This window comes from Mus musculus, chromosome 11, assembly GCF_000001635.26.
Source record: "Mus musculus strain C57BL/6J chromosome 11, GRCm38.p6 C57BL/6J".
Lineage (NCBI taxonomy): Eukaryota > Metazoa > Chordata > Mammalia > Rodentia > Muridae > Mus > Mus musculus.
In genome coordinates, this window is record NC_000077.6 from 50,828,445 (window position 1) to 50,849,111 (window position 20,667).

The window sequence follows — 20,667 nt, forward strand, 5'->3', positions numbered from 1 at the left end:
TGTTTGCTAGGCCCCGGCATAGTCTCACAAGAGACAGCTACATCTGGGTCCTTTCGATAAAATCTTGCTAGTATATGCAATGGTGTCAGCGTTTGGATGCTGATTATGGGGTGGATCCCTGGATATGGCAGTCTCTACATGGTCCATCCTTTCATCTCAGCTCCAAACTTTGTCTTTGTAACTCCTTCCATGGGTGTTTTGTTCCCAATTCTAAGGGGGGGCATAGTGTCCACGCCCCAACTGGTAAGAAGGACACATGCTCCACTATGTTCATAGCAGCCTTATTTATAATAGCCAGAAGCTGGAAAGAACCCAGATGCCCCTCAACAGAGGAATGGATACAGAAAATGTGGTACATCTACACAATGGAGTACTACTCAGCTATTAAAAAGAATGAATTTATGAAATTCCTAGCCAAATGGATGGACCTGGAGGGCATCATCCTGAGTGAGGTAACACATTCATAAAGGAACTCACACAATATGTACTCACTGATAAGTGGATATTAGCCCCAAACCTAGGATACCCAAGATATAAGATACAATTTGCTAAACACATTGTAGTTTATTTTTACTGTATACAATACACAGAAAACAATGTGACATGGGCCTTGATGTGCATCCCAGGATGGCTTCAGAAAGCAGGAGGATTAAAAAATAAAAGTAATTGATTGAATGCCTTTTGATTTTTTTTTTTTAAATCCAGCTAGCTGCTGAATCCTAAAATCAATTTCCATTTGGTTGGGACAGCAATGGACCTTCAGAGATCCTGCCTACCTCTAACCTCTAGGGTTTCGTTGTTTTGTTTTGTTTGTTTGTTTAAAAGAAAAACATAACCTTAACTCTCTCAAGTTTATATTTCTGATCTGGGAAGTCAGCCTAAAGAACAACAAAAACTCAGCAGTGAAGGTGTTTAAATAGCCCTTCATTGCTAAACCGAGGCTCTCTCAGAAGCCACAGTCTGTTGAGTGAAAAAAAAATCCCAGTTTCAGGTATGTGTTGCCTCTATCAGTATCACTGGCCATAGAGGCCCTCTTACCCTACAAAAGCAATTGTTTCTGGTTTTGTTGTTGTTTTTGTTTGTTTCCAGAACTAAATGAGAGTTCCTGTTGCTGGAGATGTCACGTTCTTTCGTTGCAGGAGCATGGAGAATTCAGGCTTGGCCTGAGCTGGAAGATATCTCCATGTGCTAGCTCATTGTCAAAGTGCTCAAAAGCAGCTGTGCAGGCTCCTGGGGTAGAGCCGATGCCAATATTCTTGTTCAGCTACGAACATAGTATGGGTACAGCCAGGATTGTCCATTTTCATTTAAAGCCTGTTTCACTGGAGAAAACTTCTATTTTCCAGGGCAAAACCTGTGGCTGGGGAGATCCTAGTCCCCAGTAAGGGAAACTACTGCTGTTATTTTGTTTAATAGGTACTACATACCTTCGAACCATTTGAGATTATGGGAATAGAAAACCGCAGCTATTAACATTGGTTGTGGGAGAAAACTTTTTTTTTAAGTGTGTATACTCTCATATGAGTTTAGATGTCCATGAAAGCCAAAAGCTTTCATGCCCTGGAGCTGAAGTTACAGCAAGTTAGAAATCACCCAACATGAGTGCTGGGAATTGAACCAGGGCCTTTCGCAAGAGTGGTACTATAACCTGACTTTTGGCTTCTTTGTGCGTTCTTTTTTTCTCTTACCTTCCCCACCCTTATCCCCTCCAAACCCCCAACACTAGGTAGGAGAGAAAGGATAGAGGGAGAGGGGGTGATGATGTCATTAGACTACTTCCTGCTGATGAGGACCTTTGAACTCCTTGGGGGCAATTTTGATCTTTGTAGTCAGGATATCGCCAACCAGAAACCAGCAATGCAAACAGCAGGAGAGGGGTGAGCTGCCACATCTCTCTCAGGGGCTCTTGTATTTATATACTCTCTTAAGAGTCCTCAGAATTCCAACCGCCATACACTTGCAGAAACTATCTGCAGCTGGAAGAATCATGTACCCTGCCAGAGCATGAGGCAAATCATGTCAGCTGCTGTGGACAGTCTGAAGCAGCCCCACACCTGGGATTAAAAAAAAAAAAAAACATATTCCCAAAACAGTACTATGTTTTAAAAGAAACAAAAATTCTCACTATGTAGAGAACTGTTTTAACCATGGGATTGCAATTTCTCCTGACCTGGGAAACACCCCTCCCCAGTGGGAGGTAGTTGTGGGTCACAGTTTGTCATGGCACTAAGAATACTGAATGTTGCTGTGGTATACTGAGCCTCAAGCCATGAATGGAAGACAACAATCAGACAGACATCTGTATGGCTCTAAGGCACAGGGAAGGTTGCAGAAGAGAAGAGTGGAGAGGGTGCTGTTATGTGCTTTGAGCTTACCTGGAATGGGAACAGGGAAAAAAGAGGCTCTCGCGGCTCAGGAAGCTCTAGAAATGTCATAGGCTTAAGAAGCTGACTCGAGAAGTCTATATAAACAGAGCACATCTGCTACAGGGAGCACCGTGCTACACTGTGAAGTAATTTCTCATTTCTAACAAACTGTGTGTGTGTGTGTGTGTGTGTGTGAGCGTGTGTGTGTGTGTGTCAGTGTGTGTGAGAGTGTGTGTGTGTTGTGTGTGAGTATGTGTGCATGTGTGTGTGTGTGAATGAGCGTGTGTGTGTAAGCGTGTGTGTGTGTGAGTGTGTGTGTGTGTGTGTGTGTGTGTGTGTGTGTGTGTGTGTGTGTAAAAATAAAATCTGAAATGCATTTGTCCAAGGAACCTCACCTCACAATTTAATACAGCAAAGGCAATTGCTCTCTGAGAAAAGCAAGTGGAGACGGCAGGCATTTTGTGCCTTAGAGTGCCTTTGGGTCTGAACCAGAGGTGGTAAATTGTGGGAAGACAATTCAAGAAATAATACACCTACATACTCAGGGTGGTTTTCTTCTCAGCTTAGTGAATTTGTTGGGCTGACCTTCCTCAAATTGTATTGAGGCGTGTCTCTGTGTTTTCAACTGTTAATTTTGTACAGGCAGACAACTAAGTGCTGGCAGGATTTTGGTATTGTCATTTTTATGCCCATCACTAGAATTCTACATTGTAAATGTTTGCCCTTCCTAGCCTGCCTAAAACAACTTAAAAAATTGGTTGTGTTAAAGATCTAATGGCCAATAGCTGGGGCTAACACAGGGGAGGCAAGAAGGGAGAGATTCAGAAGTGGACACGGAAAAGAACAGAGACTGGAGAGAGATGGGGGCAAAGAACTAGGCTTGTGGCCAGTCTCAGGCTAGTACATTTGAGTTAAGTTTAAGCTGCATCTGGGGGACTGCCCCAGCAAAAGGCCTGAGCTTTAAATTATACTGGAAGTCTTCATGTTGCTGGCAGGCCCAAGAAAATCCAGCAATAGAGAAAGGAAAAATGAACCAAAATTGTTAACAATAAACAAGCAGCCAGGCGTGGTGGTGCACGCCTTTAATCCCAGCACTCAGGAGGCAGAGGCAGGCGGATTTCTGAGTTCGAGGCCAGCCTGGTCTACAAAGTGAGTTCCAGGACAGAGAAACCCTGTCTCAAAAAAACAAAAATAAAATAAAATAAATAAACAAGCACTTGTTTCCAGAGTATTAGAAAACACACTTTAGTGAAATGACCCTGAAGCAGCTGTGCGTTACCCACGCAGACTTCTTTTCTCGTGTTTTCTAATTCAGCTATTTTGCACTCACACTCAAAGGCAGACAACACAGATCCTAGACTGGTCTCAAGTATGCACTTCTACCTAAATCAGCAGTGATGTTAAAAAAAAGCTGGTGGCTATTAAGTCTGCATCACTAGAAAGAAAATATTAATCTTTCAATCTCAGTGTCAACTCCACCATCAGTGAAACTTCAAAGAATCCACATACGATGTAACATTTCCAAATATTCTATGTAAGTTTTCCCAACACTCACAAGTTTATACTGCATCACAAATGCCTGATGTTTGCTGAAATCTAACTTCATGCTCAGCCCCGACTAACTGCTACTCATCACTCTCCAGATGAATTCTGTTACAGTCAGCGGAGAAGGAATGTCTCAAGGCAGATCTACCGCATGCATGCATTTTACTTCTATGGTTTTTCTCAGTAATGTGTCTTCTGGTGGTTGGCAAGAGATGAGCTCTGACTGAACGCTTTCCCGCAAGCTTCGCATCTGTACGGCCTTTCTCCTGTGTGGATCCTCATATGTGTCATAAGCGAGGAACTCTGTCGGAAGGCTTTCCCACAAACTTTACAGTTAAACGGCTTCTCTCCGGTGTGGATTCTCTGATGCTGAATAAGGGCCGAGCTTTGATTGAAGGCTTTTTCACAGTCACTGCATTTATAAGGTTTCTCACCAGTGTGGATCTTTCTGTGCGTATTGACCGCAGAGTGGGAACTGAAGGCTTTCCCACACTCTTTACAGTGATACGGTTTCTCCCCCGTGTGGATCCTGTGGTGGATGTTAAGCCGTGAGAGCCAGGAAAAGGCCTTTCCGCATTCGGCACACTTGTACGGCTTTTCTCCAGTGTGGATTCTTTGATGTTGGGTAAGTGCTGAGCTTTGGCTGAAGGCTTTCCCACATTCCTTGCATGCATATGGTTTCTCTCCAGTGTGAGTTCTCTGATGGATGGTCAAGGCCGAGTGGTAACTGAACACTTTGCCACACACATTACAGTGAAAGGGCTTCTCTCCGGTATGGACGCGGTGGTGTCTGCTCAGCCGTGATATTGATGTAAAGGCCTTCCCACACTGGCTGCATTCATATGGTTTCTCCCCAGTGTGAATCCTATGGTGCTGAATCAGAGATGAGCACTGGCTAAAGGCTCTCCCACACTCGTTACACTTATAAGGCTTTTCTCCAGTGTGGATCCGTTGGTGATTATGAAGGGAGGAGCTGCCTTTGAAGGTCTTGCCACATTCCTTACATTCATAGGGTCTCTCTCCAGTGTGCATCCTCTGATGCCCAATGAGAGAGGTGGTGAAGCTGAAGGCCTTCCCACAGTCACTACAGAGGTACGGCTTTTCCCCAGTATGGACTCTCAGGTGCTGTGCCAGGGATGAGCGTTGGCTGAAAGCTTTCCGACAGCCCTGACATTTGTAGAGCTTCTCTCCAGTGTGAGTCCTCTGATGCTTGCTCAGGGAGGAACTGTGGAAGAAGACTTTCCCACAGATGTTGCATTTACAAAGCTGGCGGGCTCGGTTGAATCCCAGTTGTTTGAACAGAACTGAGTACTGCTGTAAGTGGGGCTTTCCCCCTCCGGCGGCAACTCCAGGTTTCCTACGAAATGGGAGCTTTATGCCGGGATTTCTCACGAGTCCGACCCCTGGAAAGCCTCGCTCTTGTCTACAGCCTCTTCTGACAGAAAGCAGCATCTCGCTGAAAGGGTTTTTCTTATTGCCTGGTTGCTCCTCTAACTGTTCCTCATTTACACACGTTTTTCCCAATATGAAGTTAAAAAATTTATCCACTCTCTGGTTTTTCAAGACTTTCTTATTTTCTTCTTTGGAAACTATGGGCTCAAACAAGCTCTTCCATCCTAAATTAAACAAAACATAAGCAACTCTTGCACAGAGAATAAAGGAAAATAATGTAAAATCATGTAACACGGTTAGCAAATCCAAACTCAAAAATCACATGACACAGCTAACAAACCCAAACTCAAAATCTAATGAAAGGTTAGGACAAGGACAAGGGAAAGGAAATAGAGGAGGGTAGACATGCCTGAAAGGAAAGAGCTGAAGAAACTTGTGTGTGTGTGTGTGTGTGTGCGCGCGTGTCTATGTCTGTCTACCTGTGTGTGTGTCTGTGTGTGTGTGCCTGTGTGTCTGTGTGTGCCTGTATGTCTGTGTGTGTGTGTGTGTGTGCTTGTGTCTATGTATGTCTGTCTGTGTGTGCCTGTGTGTGCCTACGTGTCTGTGTGTACCTGTATGTCTCTGTGTGTGTGTGTCTGTGTGTGTGTGTGCCTGTATGTCTGTGTGTGTGTCTATGTATGTCTCTGTGTGTGTGTGTGCCTGTGTGTCTGTGTGTGCCTGTGTGTCTGTGTGTGCCTGTATGTCTGTGTGTGTGTGTGCTTGTGTCTATGTATGTCTGTCTGTGTGTGCCTGTATGTGTCTGTGTGTGCCTATGTGTCTGTGTGTACCTGTATGTCTCTGTGTGTGTGTGTCTGTGTGTGTGCATGTGTCTATGTCTGTCTGTCTGTCTGTGTGTGTGCCTGTATGTCTGTGTGTGTGTGTGTGTGCCTGTGTGCCTGTGTGTGCCTGTGTGTCTGTGTGTGCCTGTATGTCTGTGTGTGTGTGTGTGTGTGTGTGTGTGTGTGTGAAAGTGGGCTGAGGACATGAGGACATCAGATGGCAGCTCTAACAGTAGGAAAGGGTGCCAGTCTTGATTTAGCAAAAAAGCCTCAGGTTTCTAAGCACAGCTTAGGTTACTATTCAATTCATCACCCAGGTCAGGGGCCAGTATACTCAGGTTAATCCCAAAAGCAATCAGCAGGGAGGAAGAAGAGAAAGGGAGGAGGGGAGTTGCCCTTGCCCCAAGAACTCTGTGAAGCAGTGTCAGTCTCAGCAGTGCCACTCTGGCCCTTGTCAGTGTGTAAATGTTATAATGTGCCTTCCCTCAATAGAACGAGCAGAGGCCAATGCTCTGGGAATTACAGGGACTACCCAGGCAAAAGCAAACTCTTCATTCAGTAGCCACATAACCAAATTGCTGAAGGGGTAACCATGGCCTTATGAAAAGCATATGAGAACAAACAAAACCAAAGCAATATGTAGTGGAGGTAACTATACTGATATTTAAACTGAGTGGTAAGATAATGAAGTTGAAGATAAAATCTAGGGCCCCAGATGGCTGGATGGGGATCATGCTGCCTACAACAACTTAGTTCAGTCTTAGACTCAAGAGCAACAATGCCTGAAAGCTGTCCTCTGAGCTCCACACTCATGCTATGGCTCATCCCCCAACTATCCCTGCACAAAATAAACTAATGTAAAAAAAACAGATAAAATCTATATAAGAGCCAGGATAGCAAGGATACACTATAAGAAATGAAATCATTGATTCAAAAAAATGAATATATTTTATAAAAGAGCATTCATCCTCATGATTATAAAAGAAGTTACCAATATAGAAAAAACTGAGATATAGAATCAGACAGAGGGCTTGTTATCAACACTCACTGCTCAAAGACAGTAGAGTGGAGCCAAGTGTGGATGCTATTGATAGGGAAAAAGAAATCTAATGTCAGAATTCTACTGTAAAACCCATGTCTAAAGGAGAAGAGAAAGGACTTAAACATATACATATGTTATACACATAAATGCTGAAAAAAATTATTGATAGAAAATATCCCCATCAAAACAAAGGAAAAATCTAAAGACAGTTCATGAATGACAACCCAAGACGAAACTGACTCAGAATGCCCAGCTACTGCCAGAACAGAGTGAATTCTGGGTAAACCACTGAGCCCAAGAGAATCAACCTCTGGTACCAGAAACAAAGACAAAATCCAAAGCAAAACAGGAAGTGGGCACTTACAATACGGCAACCAGAGTCTAACAAACTCAGCTGTAGATACCAGGAACCATATATCTGCTATATATGGCTTGCAAATGTCACAGTCAAGAATGGCTTGGTAAGTATCTGCGAACCTGCTTAAATTCTATACTGTCGCCATTTTGGCACACCTACATTGCCGTGTATTTACATATGCATATATTTTGTTGTTCTTAACAATGAATATTGAGTTGCAGACAAAAAATTCAAAAGCCCATGACAGAATGGGATACATTATTATGAAAACCTCTTACGGCGAAAAGCACTGGAACTTCTGTTGGACCTCATGGCCAGTGTTAACTAAGACACCTAGAGATCACTCATGGGCTTAGCCTGCTTGTTTAGCCTGGCCTGACTTTCCAAGAACAGTGTAACAACTGTCCTTACTTGCCTTGGGTTTTCCATGCAACCAACTTTTAAAACCTAAGCTAATATATAATTTTAGTCTAATCCCATGCCCCTGACCCAGAGAGCAATGCATGATGTGGTAGTCACTTGTAGAAAGGAAAACAATAGGTTGAAGAACAACCTTATAAAATAAATGCCTGCCACCGAGTCCAAAGCAGCACTCAGGTGTCACATGATAGCACTGGTCTGTCATCTGGGTCAGTTGGAGTTAGTAAAGCTTTATCCCTTGTAAAACTCTGTTAAAGATTTCTGTAAAATATCCCTCATTCTTTTCTCATATTCCTGTGATATTCAATAAGTGCAGAGCTAACACTCTGTTGTAGATTTAGTTTATTGTTTATATTAGGTTAATTGGGTTCCCAAATTGCATGGGAATTCAAAAGAGGAGGAAGAAAATCACCATTGCCAGAGAGGAGAAGGTCCTAGGCTGAGAAGTGGAGGAGAGAGACAGAGACACACTTCCAAGATGAAAGAGTCGGGGGTCATGGCCCAAGAGGGTTACAGGCCTAGGTCCATGGTGGCCAGAAGAGAAAAACAGGTTTTAGTGAGTAATAATTCAGGAATATTGGAAGGGAGAGTATGTTAGCCACAGAGAGGTTTAGAAGTCCCCAGCCAAGCCGGGCAGTGGTGGCGCATGTCTTTAATCCCAGCACTTGGGAGGCAGAGACAGGCAGATTTCTGAGTTCGAGGCCAGCCTGGTCTACAGAGTGAGTTCCAGGACAGCCAGGGCTATACAGAGAAACCCTGTCTCGAAAAACCAAACAAAGAAGTCCCCAGCCATTGCACTGTTCAAGACATATTAAAAGTGTGTGTGTCTGTCTGTCTGTCTGTCTTTTATTCTTGGATTTAAAACATCTGGGCAGGTATTGAGGAGCATGCACACCCCCACTGCCAGGGGGATTAGAGCAGATTAAGCAACTATGGCTTCAAAGCCCTTTGTTAGGGACTCTCACGGGCACAGTGACAAATTCATAAGAGAGTATTCAGGCAGACACAGATTTAGATTCACACAACAGACAAACTACAGAAGGGAGAGGTGGAAGACATGGGGAGAAAGAAGTAGAGAACTCAATCTGGGCTTGGTTTTGGTAAAACGACTGCAAGGGGAAGTCCTCTGATTTATTTCCCTTACTGTGACACTAACACATTTTGGGTACTGTGAGGTCATTTAATAATGTGTTTGCAAGCTGGAACAGGGGATGCACCACAGTCATGAAAGCTATGTGCAAACCACTGAAGTAAAATGAGTTGAAGGAACAGTAGAAGGATCAAGCATGATAAACATTCAACACACATCACATGGCAGCACATGCTTTCAAATGACAACATGGAGGCATTTGACAAAGTACAACCTGTGCTTGGACAATTCACCTCTCCCTCTGAACGTGCCCTTGCCAGCAACCCCATGTGCTGGCACATCAAAGGACGCCCCTAGCCGGAGTCCTCCGAACATAATCCCCTTAATGTGCCCAGGCAGTGCCAGGTTCAAGTCCCACGCCTCCTGACACTTACCGAGGTACACACCTTGAAACATCCCACTTTCCACCATCGGGAAGTCTTCTGCTTGTTCTAACTGAGCGATGACCTTTGGCTTGGAAAACAGGATCCCTGTTCGTGAACAAGAAGACATGAGTGGCCATACTGGCACGGAGATCCAGCCCAGGTAGACCCTGAGGCAGGGTACCATGTACAGGAGGAGAAACTTTGTTTAGAAAGCAGCCTAAAACTGGGCTCCGAGAGGATGGCCAGAAGTCTCAGGATCTGAGTCAGGGCTCTGCCTCGGGGCTCCTCTTGCTGGGAGATCTCAGGGGACCCATAGCAACAGGAAAAACACAAGAGAAGGAACCCTTTGTCAACTCAGACTTCTCAGAATAGCCTTGGGAAAGAGCAGCCATGACTGAACCCATCCACAGGCCCAACCTAGCCAAACGCTGTCCGTGTCCTCCCAGGTGGTGGGTAGGGGTCACGTGCTTCCACGGCAGTCTTAACCCCTTACCCACCAAGCCCCTTACCCAGCGAGACCAGGTTGCTGTAGTTCTCCAGCATCACCTCTCGGTACAAGGTTCTCTGAGCAGGGTCCAGGTGCAACCACTCATCCTGGCTGAAGGACACGGCCACATCCCTGAACGTCACAGGCTCCTGGAACAGCAAACCCATTCCTGCTTACCCCAGACCATGCCCACAGGTAGCCTGACCGAGAAGCAATCCTGTGAGCGTGTTGAGTGTTTCAAACCAAGCAAGTATTTCTGGACATCACCTTCATTCTCCAGCATAAATTCACATATACAATCGGTGATACTGTGCCCTCAGAAAGCTCATATACAGCACCCTTGTCTTAGTTAGGGTTTCTATTGCTGTAATGAATATGACCATGACCAAAAGGCAAGTTGGGGAGGAAAGGGTTTATTTGGCTTACACTTCCACAGCTCTGTTCATCATTGATGGAAGTCAGGACAGGAACTAAAACAGTGGAGGATCCTGGAGGCAGGAGCTGATGTAGAGGCCATGGAGGGGTGCTGCCTACCGGCTTGCTTCCCACGGTTTGCTGAGCCTGCTTTCTTATAGAACCCATGACCTTCAGCCCAGGATGAACTGCCCACAAGGGGTTGGTCTTCCCTTATTAATAACTAATTAAGAAAATGCCTTACAACTAGATCTTATACTGGCATTTTTCAATTGAGGTTCTCTCCTTTCAGATAACTCTAGTTTGTATGTCAAGTTGACATAAGACGAGCCACCACAACCTTACAAGAGGACACTCGGAATCATGAAACAAAATCAGGAAGACAGAGCTTGGAACCTGAGACTAAGAAATGTACTCGTCACCAAAAAAGAGGGGGTGTGCTGGTTTCCATGTCTGTAATACTCTGCAAATCATGGGCTGGGCCTCCATGGACAACATTCGCAGTGTTTTTACAGTGGAAACGCTAGGAACCTGCTCCTTCTTTAGCATGCCGAAGACACATTTCTATGACCCCAAGCTGGTCACCAAGCTCGGCATCTTTCCTGCTCTGTAAAAGGGCCAACGTAAATTAATTATTTGACTCTCATGGGAAATGAATGCAGAGACAGTCTGCACATCTGTTTCTTTGCAGTGCTGGGAGTAAGGCTCTGGGTTTCAGAGCCTTCAGCTAGGAAAGTTAGGAAAGTGCTAGATCTATGAGCAGCATCCCAGCACCTCTCTCTCTCTCTCTCTCTCTCTCTCTCTCTCTCTCTCTCTCTCTCTCTGTCTCTCTCTCTGCCAGGCTTGCCAGTGAGTCCCAGAGATGCACCTGCCTCTTCCTCTCAAATGCTGGGATGACAAACATTACCATCACTCATGGCTTTTTCACTTGATATCTACTATGCCTTGATTCAAACTTAGGTCCTCGGACTTGCATGGCAAATATATATTACCAACTGAACCATCTTTCCAGTGAGCGTGTGAATCTTCTTAGTGGCTAAGTCATTTGTTAGTCTCAACTCAGAAGGAACTGGTAACCCACGTCTTTCCTTGAGTAGAATCGCGACAGATGCTAATGTAATAGCCTTTAGATTAAGAAGGCTAAAACTCCCTGGGATCTTTTCAAAAAGCTCAGCCAAGCAAGCACCAAAGGAGTACTGCTTGCAGCACGCAGAACTGTGCATGGGGACAGGTCTAAATAAACAAGAATTAAATCAGTTTCTGTGCTCTGTTTCTGCATTTACGGTACATAACCTTTTCCTTCTGTTCCTTTGAATATAGCCCAGAATCACTTCTAGAGATGAGGAGGAAGTTAGATCTGGGTGTGAAGGTAGGGGCTGGTATAGGGACAAAGCTCTATTGTTTAAGCTTAGCTTTATGGCAACATGGGGAATGAGGCTGATGAGCATTGATGAGACAAGTGATAATGAGACCAGTCCTACAATCAGTCATAAGACCTCAAGTAGGTTAACATATTGGGAGGGAGGGGTTAAGCTTTCCACTAGTCAAAAGGTATAAGTGGAAAAAGATATTTTAAAAAGCTGTACTGACAGCCTTTGGCCTGATTCCATCTCCTCTGCCTGTATAAGGAAGCCCAGAGAAGCTCAAGAAAGAATAAAATAAATCCCGCCCCCGTCCCGCTGCAGCCCAAAGGCAGCTCAAAAACAGAAGTGGCCTTTACTCACCTGAACCTGGGCTGGCAGCAACCTCGTGGTCATTTTCTCCCTCTGTAGCTCCTCCTGAGAAGACCCTTGAGGCAGAGAAAGAAACTCTGAGGTCTACTCATCCTGGCTGCCCTCCAGCCCTCACTGGGCCACACCAGGCTAGAAAACACCTGCTGGGTAGCTGCACAACCCAACCTCCCCAAGCGACAGGGAACCCAAGCGACAGGGAACCTGGGCAGGAGTACCAAGTATAAGCACACTGTCAACGGGCCTATGACCTTTTCACTTGAGGTTATGAATAAAGATGAACTGAACTAAACAGTCGCAGCTATCAAATTCATTATTAACAAGGTAAAGGGCACCGTTGTGTGCAACTCCCGGAGGTAAGGAAAAAGCACAAATATTCCACATATCTGCACTTGGACATTGCAAGTGAAAGACACACCTGCAGAATGCATGCCCTTTGCAGACTCCACCAACTAGAAGTTAGTCCACTCTTCCTCATGGGCCTTCGCCTCTGGTCCAAAGTATTACCAAAGTCACTTAAATTAACAAGAACAGACACACACACACCCAAGCTAGAACTAGCAGCACTAGCCAGAACTCAATTTACATTTTAGAGAAAAAGGGGGTGGAGGACAGCTCCTGTAGAGGGAATGATATTAACACGTTCTGGGCTCCGTGCCCAGCATCGTTCTGCTCCTTTCCAACAGTAAAACCTTAGAGCAAAGGCACAAGTGGAAAAAATGGACTGTGGAATTCAGTTAAGATACTGTCCAGCACCGAAGACTGACAGAAACTAAGTTTCACCTCCAGGATTGAAAGCCTACAGGCGATCTGCTCAAGGCCGACTTGACTAGCTAACCTGAAGCCGGAGGCTTCTTTGACCGCTGTTCGGGCAGCAGAACCTGGAGTCAGGGCCCGAGGCCCTCACCAGCAGCTGAGGCCTCTGCGTGCTTCCGCCAGGCTCTCAGCCCTGGCCCGCAGGTTCCCGGCCGTTCCAGCTCTGCCAGAAAACCCAGAAAGCTCAATGCCCAGAGCGGGTAAGACTAGGCTCAACTGCGCGTGCGCGCGAGCCACCTGGTTTCCACTGTGGACTACATTTCCCAGAAGGCACTGTGACACTCCTACCCACCCTGTATGGTGCAGAGTGGGACACAGGCGCCTAAAGACTGAGAATCAACTTTTCAGTTGCCACCAGCTTTCAGGTTTCTGTGCAGGCTTCATTCATAATTACAATGGTAATACTACTAAAGAGGAAAAAGTGAGTGTGCATTAAAATGTTGAAGAATAAGGCTCTGACTGCTTAGTTTCAGATAGCGAAAGGACTGTCCTCTTTCATTTTTTAATAGAAAATTATGCTTTTTCTAGGCTACAAAAGATACATAACATACACAATTTTTCATTGCTGGCTCATACTTTGTATTAAGCAAAAAACTGCCATATTAGTCATTACTGTCATGGACAACTCAGATTTTCAGGGGAAGCAAACAGGTAGAAATAATTTATTCATTACTTAAGTTGGAAATGTCTGTTTTTTACAAAAATTTTTTCCTGTCTTTGTCCACTGTAAAAGTTCTGAAGAATGATTATTCGGTCTCAACAAGATACAAATTATGTTCTCTAGGTAGCAATTAACACAAGGAACGCCTTGAGGTATGGGAGGGGTGAGGAAGCTCACAAGATAGACCCTGGTGCCTGGAAGGAAGACAGCCAACTAAAGGTCATATCACAGTGTCCCGGGAACCAACTTGAAGGGCTTCTGCTGTACAAATGTGGGAGAATTTCATCGTCAGAAGGCTCTGCAAAGGTCTGAAAGTCACCGAACTCTGTAAGATTCTATCCTGCTTCTATTCCTGTCAAAATATACCAGAAGGAATGGAACTACCCCCTCCAAAAAATAAATAAACAAACAAACCACCAAACCACGCACAGACAAAGCATTCAATACACATGCTAAAACATACCACTTTAGTTTAAGGACTATAGTGATTCCACACTAGGTAAGGTGCTTTCTGTAGGCTTTTAGTTAATAGTTTTGTCAAGCTAAAGAAGATCTCCAGATGGCTAAACTTTTAAATCATGAATGAAGTAGATATTACCAAATTGCTTTTTCAGCATCCATTTAGATAATCATGTTTTTTGCCTTTAATCTGTTAATGTAGTGAATTACAGAAATACATTTCCTAAATCATTACATCCCCCAAATCGTTAATCTGCTAAAGTACATCTCTGGCTCAAACAAGACTGGTTGTGACAGGTTTGTCTCTGTCAGTTTGTGACTGTTGGGCTGGCTCTTCCTACCCCTCTGCTTCTTGGTTTGGCCTGAACATTAATTTTATTTTATTTTTTTAATTTTACCTACAATCAATTTCACAATGTGTGTTGTCATTTTCTCCTATTGTGTGATATTTTGTGAACAGAGAAATTCCTTTGCAACATAACTGAGTATCATGGGTTAGTTTTTTCTTCAGTAGAAGGCTTCACATGGGTCTTTTCTGCTCTGAGTGAGAGCAGCTCAATGCTGTGAGCTGACACAGCAGACTGCAATACAACCTGTTGTGTTTTATAAAAAGATAAGGAGGAATGAAATCTGTTTGGTGGATGTGTGGTCAGGTGTGGGGAAAGGGGGTGCCTCCACGGGCCCATGCTGAGGCTTTCCTTCCCCGTGAAGGACCAGCCTCAGGACAGTATGTTATAGAATAGAGTTTATTCAGGGCATGAGGAGGGGAGTTGAGAGAAAGGCAGAGAGAGAGAGAGAGAGAGAGAGAGAGAGAGAGAGAGAATATATAGAGGAGTAGAGGCTGACCATGAGCACAGGGAGAGAGGGGGAGAGGGGAATGGGGAGGGAGAATAAGGAACAGGAGCAAGAGAGCAAGAACAAGAGAGACAAGAGAAGGCAAGCTGCCCCTGTTATAGTGAGTCAGGCATACCTGGCTATTGCCAGGTAACTGTGGGGCGGATCCCAGACTAAATGCCAACACAACCAGAGGAAGGGGAGATGTGTTTGGTGTTCCTTCGTCTCCCTCAGCACACTGTGTGTGCCTGTTCTCTGAAAAATGCTCTGGCCATTTCTTTTTAACTCCTCCGTGCTGAACTGGAACCCAGTTGTGCAAGCGAGGCAGGCAGTCTACCGTAGCGCTAGATTTTTACTTTTAAACCGGGATCTCGCTTTGCATTAATGCCCTGCTTCCACATCTGCTTACAGCTTAGTGTGTTGTTTTGCTTTTATCCCCCTCACACTCTCAGTTTTTCCTGTGGAGTTTCACACACAAATTTTCAGCAGGGACACCCTTTCTGGTTCCTTGATATTACTGCTGTTGTCATTTTGACATTGTTCTTCGTCTGGGCTCCAGCTACTGTTCTTTCTACCTCCCAGACACCAACATTGTTCTTCACTCAGGTTTCTGCCCATGCATCATCTACCTTGCTGTGTATTCAACTGGATATCCATATGCAAATGGTTGAATTTGGACCCAACATCATATTACACTCAAAAATTCCCTCAACATGGATCAACGATCTAAATGTTAGCGCTAGAATCACAAAACACTAAAAATAAAACACGGGAGTGTTTAGTGATGTCTTAGTTATGGTTTCTATTGCTGTGATAAAACACTGTGATTAAAAGCAGCAGCAGTGGGGTGAGGCAGGGTAGGCAGGAAAGGTTCAATCTCAGCTTAGAACTCTCTCTCTCTGGTCATGCTCCATCAGTGAATGGAGTAAGAGCAGGAACTTGAGGCAGGAGCTGATGCAGAGGCCCAGAAGGAAGGAACCTGCTTACTGGCTTGCTCCTTGTGGCTTGCTCAACCTACTTTCTTGTTGACTCCAGGACCACCTGCCAAGGGCTGGCACCTCCCCTAGGGGACTGGACCCTCCCACTTCAATCATTAATCAAGAAAATGCCCCACAGGGGGCATTTTCAATTGTGACTCTCTCTTCTCAGAGGACTCTTGTTTGTTAACAAAAAACTAACCAGGGCAGGTATAAATCTTCATGACTTTGGAATTGCCTGTGGGATCTCAGATGTGCTATCCAAACACAAACAATAAAAGAAAAATGCAATTTGAATCTTAACAAATGTTTTGAATCTTAAAATGTTATGTATTATGAAGAAAGTAAACCGATAACTCACAGACAGGAACAAAAATCTTTGCAAGTCAAAAGTTTAATAAGTCCAGGCTTTACACCTTAACAAGAAGACTGAGTCTGTGGCTACATACCGTGGCACATATTACTACTAGAGCATGGGATGCCCCTGGTAACGGCAACTTCTGGGGACCACGTGGATGTCCGGGGACTGTGCATAACTTGTCCCACCCCTCACTGGATGCGGCACTCTAGAGAGCTGGCCCCATCTCTCACCTATGGCGGCACTCTGGAGAGTGGGCCGGGCAGCACAGTGGAGCTGCTCCTGGCTTCGAGGGTAGAGATGAGCCAGCTCCAAGGATGTGAGTGTGGGAGAGCTGACCCTGCCACTTGTCTGCCATGGGTAGCACAGGTGCAGATGTGATACACACACACACACACACACACACACACACACACACACACACTGCCCCGCACTACTCCTGAAGTCAGGAGCTAGTCCCACCCCTACCAGCTACAGCTCTCAGAACAGTCCCGGGACCTTGTCTGGAGAGCACAGCAGAACTAACCCTGGTGTTGAGGGTGCAGGAAACCCAGCCCCAAGAGTGAAAGCTCGGAAAAGCTGGCTCCATCATTCATCTGCTGTGAGGTGCCATGGGTGTGCAGGTGATGCTCTCCCCACCTCTTCACTCCCTGCCACCTAAGGCAGTAGGGACAGCTGGTCCCCAGGGACATCAGAGTGGGAGAGCTGGCTCTGCTCCTCACTGGCTGTAGAACTCAGAATGGGCCCTGCATCTTGTCTGGGCAGCACAATAGGGCTGGCCTTGTTGGAGGGAGAGAGGATGGGGCAGCCCAGAGGGTAGAGTGTAGGAGAGGTGGCCCCGACACTTGTCTGGTGTGAGGTGGTGTGGATGTAGGGGCAATGCCCTCCCTGGGCCCCTCACTGCCTGAGGCAGTCAGGAGAACTGACCCCAGGGTCATGAGAGCAGGTGAGCTGGCCCTGCTCCCACTGGCTGCACTTCAGAGAGCAGGCCCTGAATCTCCTCTGGGCAGCATAGTCGCACTAGCACTGGTAGAGGGGGCACGGGTGAACTCCACCCCCCATCCCCCACCAGGTTAAGAGCATGGGAGAGCTGGCCTTGCCACTTGTCTTGTGTGAGGTGGGTGCGGGGATTATGTCCTCTTCCCCCACCTGCAGTGGCTGGGAGAGTTGACCCTGGACCATGAGAGGGAGAGAGAGCTAATGGCCCCTCATTGGCTATAGCACTTGGGTGAGTGGGCCTGCACCTCACCTGGGCAATACAGTGGAGCTGGCCCTGATGGTGAAAGTATGGGTGAGTTAGTCCAGAGGGTATGAGAGTGTGAGAAATGGCCCAGCCTCTCACAGGCTGCAGCACCTGGGAGAGCGCACCCTGAACCTTGAATGGATAGCTAGGTGGAGCGGCTCTGGAGGAATGGGTGCAAATGACCCATCCTGAGGGCAAGAGAGCAGGAGTGCTGACCTTGCCTCCTGCCAATGGAGGGAGGTATTGACTGGCCTAGCTGGAAGAGTGCTGGAGAGTTTACTCTAGTGGTGTGGGTAAGGGAGAGCTGGCAAGCTGACCAGCTCAGCTACTACCCAGGGCAAGATCCTGGGCTCTGAGCCAGCCCACCCCAAAATCGATATCATCTGTGAACAGTTGACATGCATGAAAGGGGCATCCTTGCTATTCTAAAACTGCAGGCTCTCCATGACACAGAGCAACAACAGGATAACCCAGAGGGGTCTCAATGAAGATCCAATATTGATGGTATCACAGAAGCTAAAGACTTCAAACCAGACCGTTGACTCATTATAATGAACACCTTACCTTCAAGTGAAGATGTGTGGACAGAGGGAAATACTGTAGGACACACTGTGACACACTACAGCTTGCATGGTGAGATGTTTTCTATGCTTTGTTTTGTTGTTGTTGTTGGTGGTGGTGGTGGTGGTGGTGGTGGTGTGGTGGTGGTAGTGGGGTGTGTGTGTGTGTGTGTGTGTGTGTGTGTGTGTATTATTTTGGGGGGAGGTTGCGAGGGTGAAGAATAGATATGAGGAGATGGGGAGATGAGCAGAACTGGGGTGCATGATGTGAAACTCACAAAGAATCAATAAAGTTTTTAAAAACTCAGAAACTAAGCCGGGCGGTAGTGGCGCACGCCTTTAATCCCAGCACTTGGGAGGCAGAGGCAGGTGGATTTCTGAGTTCAAGGCCAGCCTGGTCTACAAAGTGAGTTCCAGGACAGCCAGGGATACACAGAGAAACCTTGTCTTAAAAAACAAACAAACAAACAAACAAACAAGAAACAAAAACAAATAAAACAAAAAACCCTCAGAAACTAGTTTTAAAGCTTATCAAAGCAGACTCTACTCGCTGTTTTACTGAATTTCATCAAGCTAAGTACTTTAGGGGAGAGAGAATCTCCTCCTCAGCCTGCAGTTTCTATACTACTGGACTGTAAAATTCCCGAGAGTAAGATATGAATCCTGGGCCTGTAAATTATATTTAAACTAATATATATTCAAAACAGTGAATTATAGGGAAAAAAAGAAAACTCCGTTTATATGGTGCTTCATTCACCCTTAGTGAGCTATTTCCCTGGTTGCCACCAGGCCACCCTGTGGTGGCAGCACTGAGTACTCCTAGCTGCCAAGTCAGTCTTTGCACAGCACATTCACATGGCGATCGAACCAAAGAGCGTGTTTAATGGTGCAGAGCTATATTGAAGGAAGCTTGCATAGCTGGGTGTCAACAAGTGCTGATGGCTGATTGTTTTAATACCCCATCCTGCTACATTGAAAGGTCTGCAGTTGCCTTGGGCTTGGCAGAGGAGCCTAGCGGAAAGACAGGCTGTCAAAGCAGCAGTGGGATGAGGGATGAGGTGATAGTTAGTCCTCCCTGTCAACTTACTAGTTTCGAATCACCTGGGAGACACATTGCTGAGTGTAACTGTGAGGGGCTCTCTAGGGAGGTTAAACTGAGGGGGAAACACCCACCCTGAATGTGCGTGGCACTATAACTGAATGCAAACGGGAAAGAAAGAAACAAGCTGGCTGGGGAGCACCAGAATTCATCTCTCCTTTCTTCCTGACTGTGGACACCATGTGACCAGCTGCCTCACACTCTTTCCAGCAAACCTTGCTGTCATGGAAGACTGTGTTCCCTCCAACTGTGAGCCAGAATAGTCCTTCTCTTGTATCACTTGTCTTTGTCAGGTATTTTGTCATAGCAATGAGAAACATAACCCAGTATGGAGTTACTTAGTTACACTTGCTCCATACTGGTCCACGCAGGACCCTAAGGCCTCTGTGGACATTCTCAGTTGCAGACATCATGCTTTTCAACACCTTGTGCTAGAGATGGTGAAGAATGCTCCAACTCTCCTGCCTACATGTTCTCTAAAAGTGAGAAGGTGGACAGCACTCTTAGCACTCCTAGTCAGAGGGCAGAGGTTTGACCCATACATTGAACCCTCAAAGGTATAGTCTTAAGTCTATTTGTGTGCACATGCTTGCACACACACACACACACACACACACACACACACACACACACACACACGTGCACGCTCCCACACAGAAGCTCTGCTTGGATAGTCTCCTGCAGTGTCACCCACTCTGGTCAAGCCCCACTAAGCTGGCTTCCATCACAGGAATGAACTGCTCTGGGTGTGACAAGAGAAATCGGAGGATAGTGGTTATATTTCTGCTGCTTGCTCTCTCCACCAGTCATGTCCAGATCTCTGCTGCCACCCTAATCCACCCTGACTAATGCACTGAAGAGCCCATTAATCCCTGGAGGCTGGGGCTCAGCAACTGTCTCCAAGATGCCTTTGCTGTCCAGCATCAGAGAGCTCAATCCTGTCCTCTGTTGACAATGATGGGAAAATATCTTTGGGTTGAACATCTTCACGGTGTAAATCAGTTCCAGAGAGCTAGGAAACTCAGAAATGATGTGGGGAGACAACTGAGGGCTCCTGACCCACATGGGAGCTTCAGGGTGAACTAACCCCATCTTCCCCCCTCCAAGCCAGTGGGTAGGCTGGTGTTTCACACCACTCTGAAATGCAAATCTAGTTGCTGACAAAGGCCAGCTGCAGAGCCTTAGGGCCATAGGGCAGCCAGTCATTTCCTGAGGTGTCTATTTGTCTGTCTGCAGATGGAGAGATTCTCTGCAAGGCTTTGGTGTGTTTGCTGCTGCTGAAGGTCTGTTCAGCATTGTTTCCAGCCTTACCAAGGCTTCTTGCATCTGTCCTTCAGATTCACTGTGCTGGCACACCCTGGCTGGCTCAGCTCCTATCATCTGCCACTTACGGGTTTGCTTCAGAGAAAGTTGGGGTGGCTTTTATGCAGCTGCATTAAAAAGAACTACTAAACTCTGATAAGATGGCTCAGCTGGTAAAAGTGCCTGCTGCCAAGACTCACAACCTGTGTTCAGTCCTCAGGACCAACATGGTGAAAGGTGATAGGTTATTTCTCTGCCGCTAGTGAAATGA

The 20,667-nt window shown here is 46.0% G+C and overlaps 1 protein-coding gene across 3 annotated transcripts; it reads right to left on the reverse strand.

Moving 5' to 3' along the window:
• Positions 1–549: 549 nt before the first annotated feature.
• Zfp879 (zinc finger protein 879) lies at positions 550–13,143 on the reverse strand. Of its 3 annotated transcripts, none has more exons than XM_030245779.1 (5): positions 12,926–13,143; positions 12,082–12,146; positions 9,966–10,092; positions 9,478–9,561; positions 550–5,527 (listed from the first exon to the last, which is right to left on the reverse strand). In XM_030245779.1, the coding sequence occupies exons 2-5, from the start codon at positions 12,112–12,114 to the stop codon at positions 4,092–4,094; spliced, it is 1,680 nt and encodes a 559-aa protein (XP_030101639.1). In that variant the 5' UTR covers positions 12,115–12,146; positions 12,926–13,143; the 3' UTR covers positions 550–4,091. The 3 variants fall into 3 exon arrangements, with proteins under 3 accessions (XP_030101639.1, NP_775563.1, NP_001277708.1); NM_173387.3 differs by having other exon boundaries at positions 3,587–5,527; positions 9,466–9,561; positions 12,926–13,108; NM_001290779.1 differs by lacking the exon at positions 9,966–10,092 and having other exon boundaries at positions 3,587–5,527; positions 9,466–9,561; positions 12,926–13,108.
• Positions 13,144–20,667: the final 7,524 nt, after the last annotated feature.

What these genes read in the sequence shown, in the direction of transcription:
- Zfp879 (NM_173387.3), bottom strand. Translation starts at nt 12,114, where the DNA reads ATGACCACGAGGTTGCTGCCAGCCCAGGTTCAG. An exon ending in TGCTGCCAGCCCAGGTTCAG is followed by an intron (nt 10,093 to 12,081) that starts GTGAGTAAAGGC and finishes TTGCTGTTCCAG; the next exon opens with GAGCCTGTGACGTTCAGGGA. An exon ending in CAGCAACCTGGTCTCGCTGG is followed by an intron (nt 9,562 to 9,965) that starts GTAAGGGGCTTG and finishes GTTCACGAACAG; the next exon opens with GGATCCTGTTTTCCAAGCCA.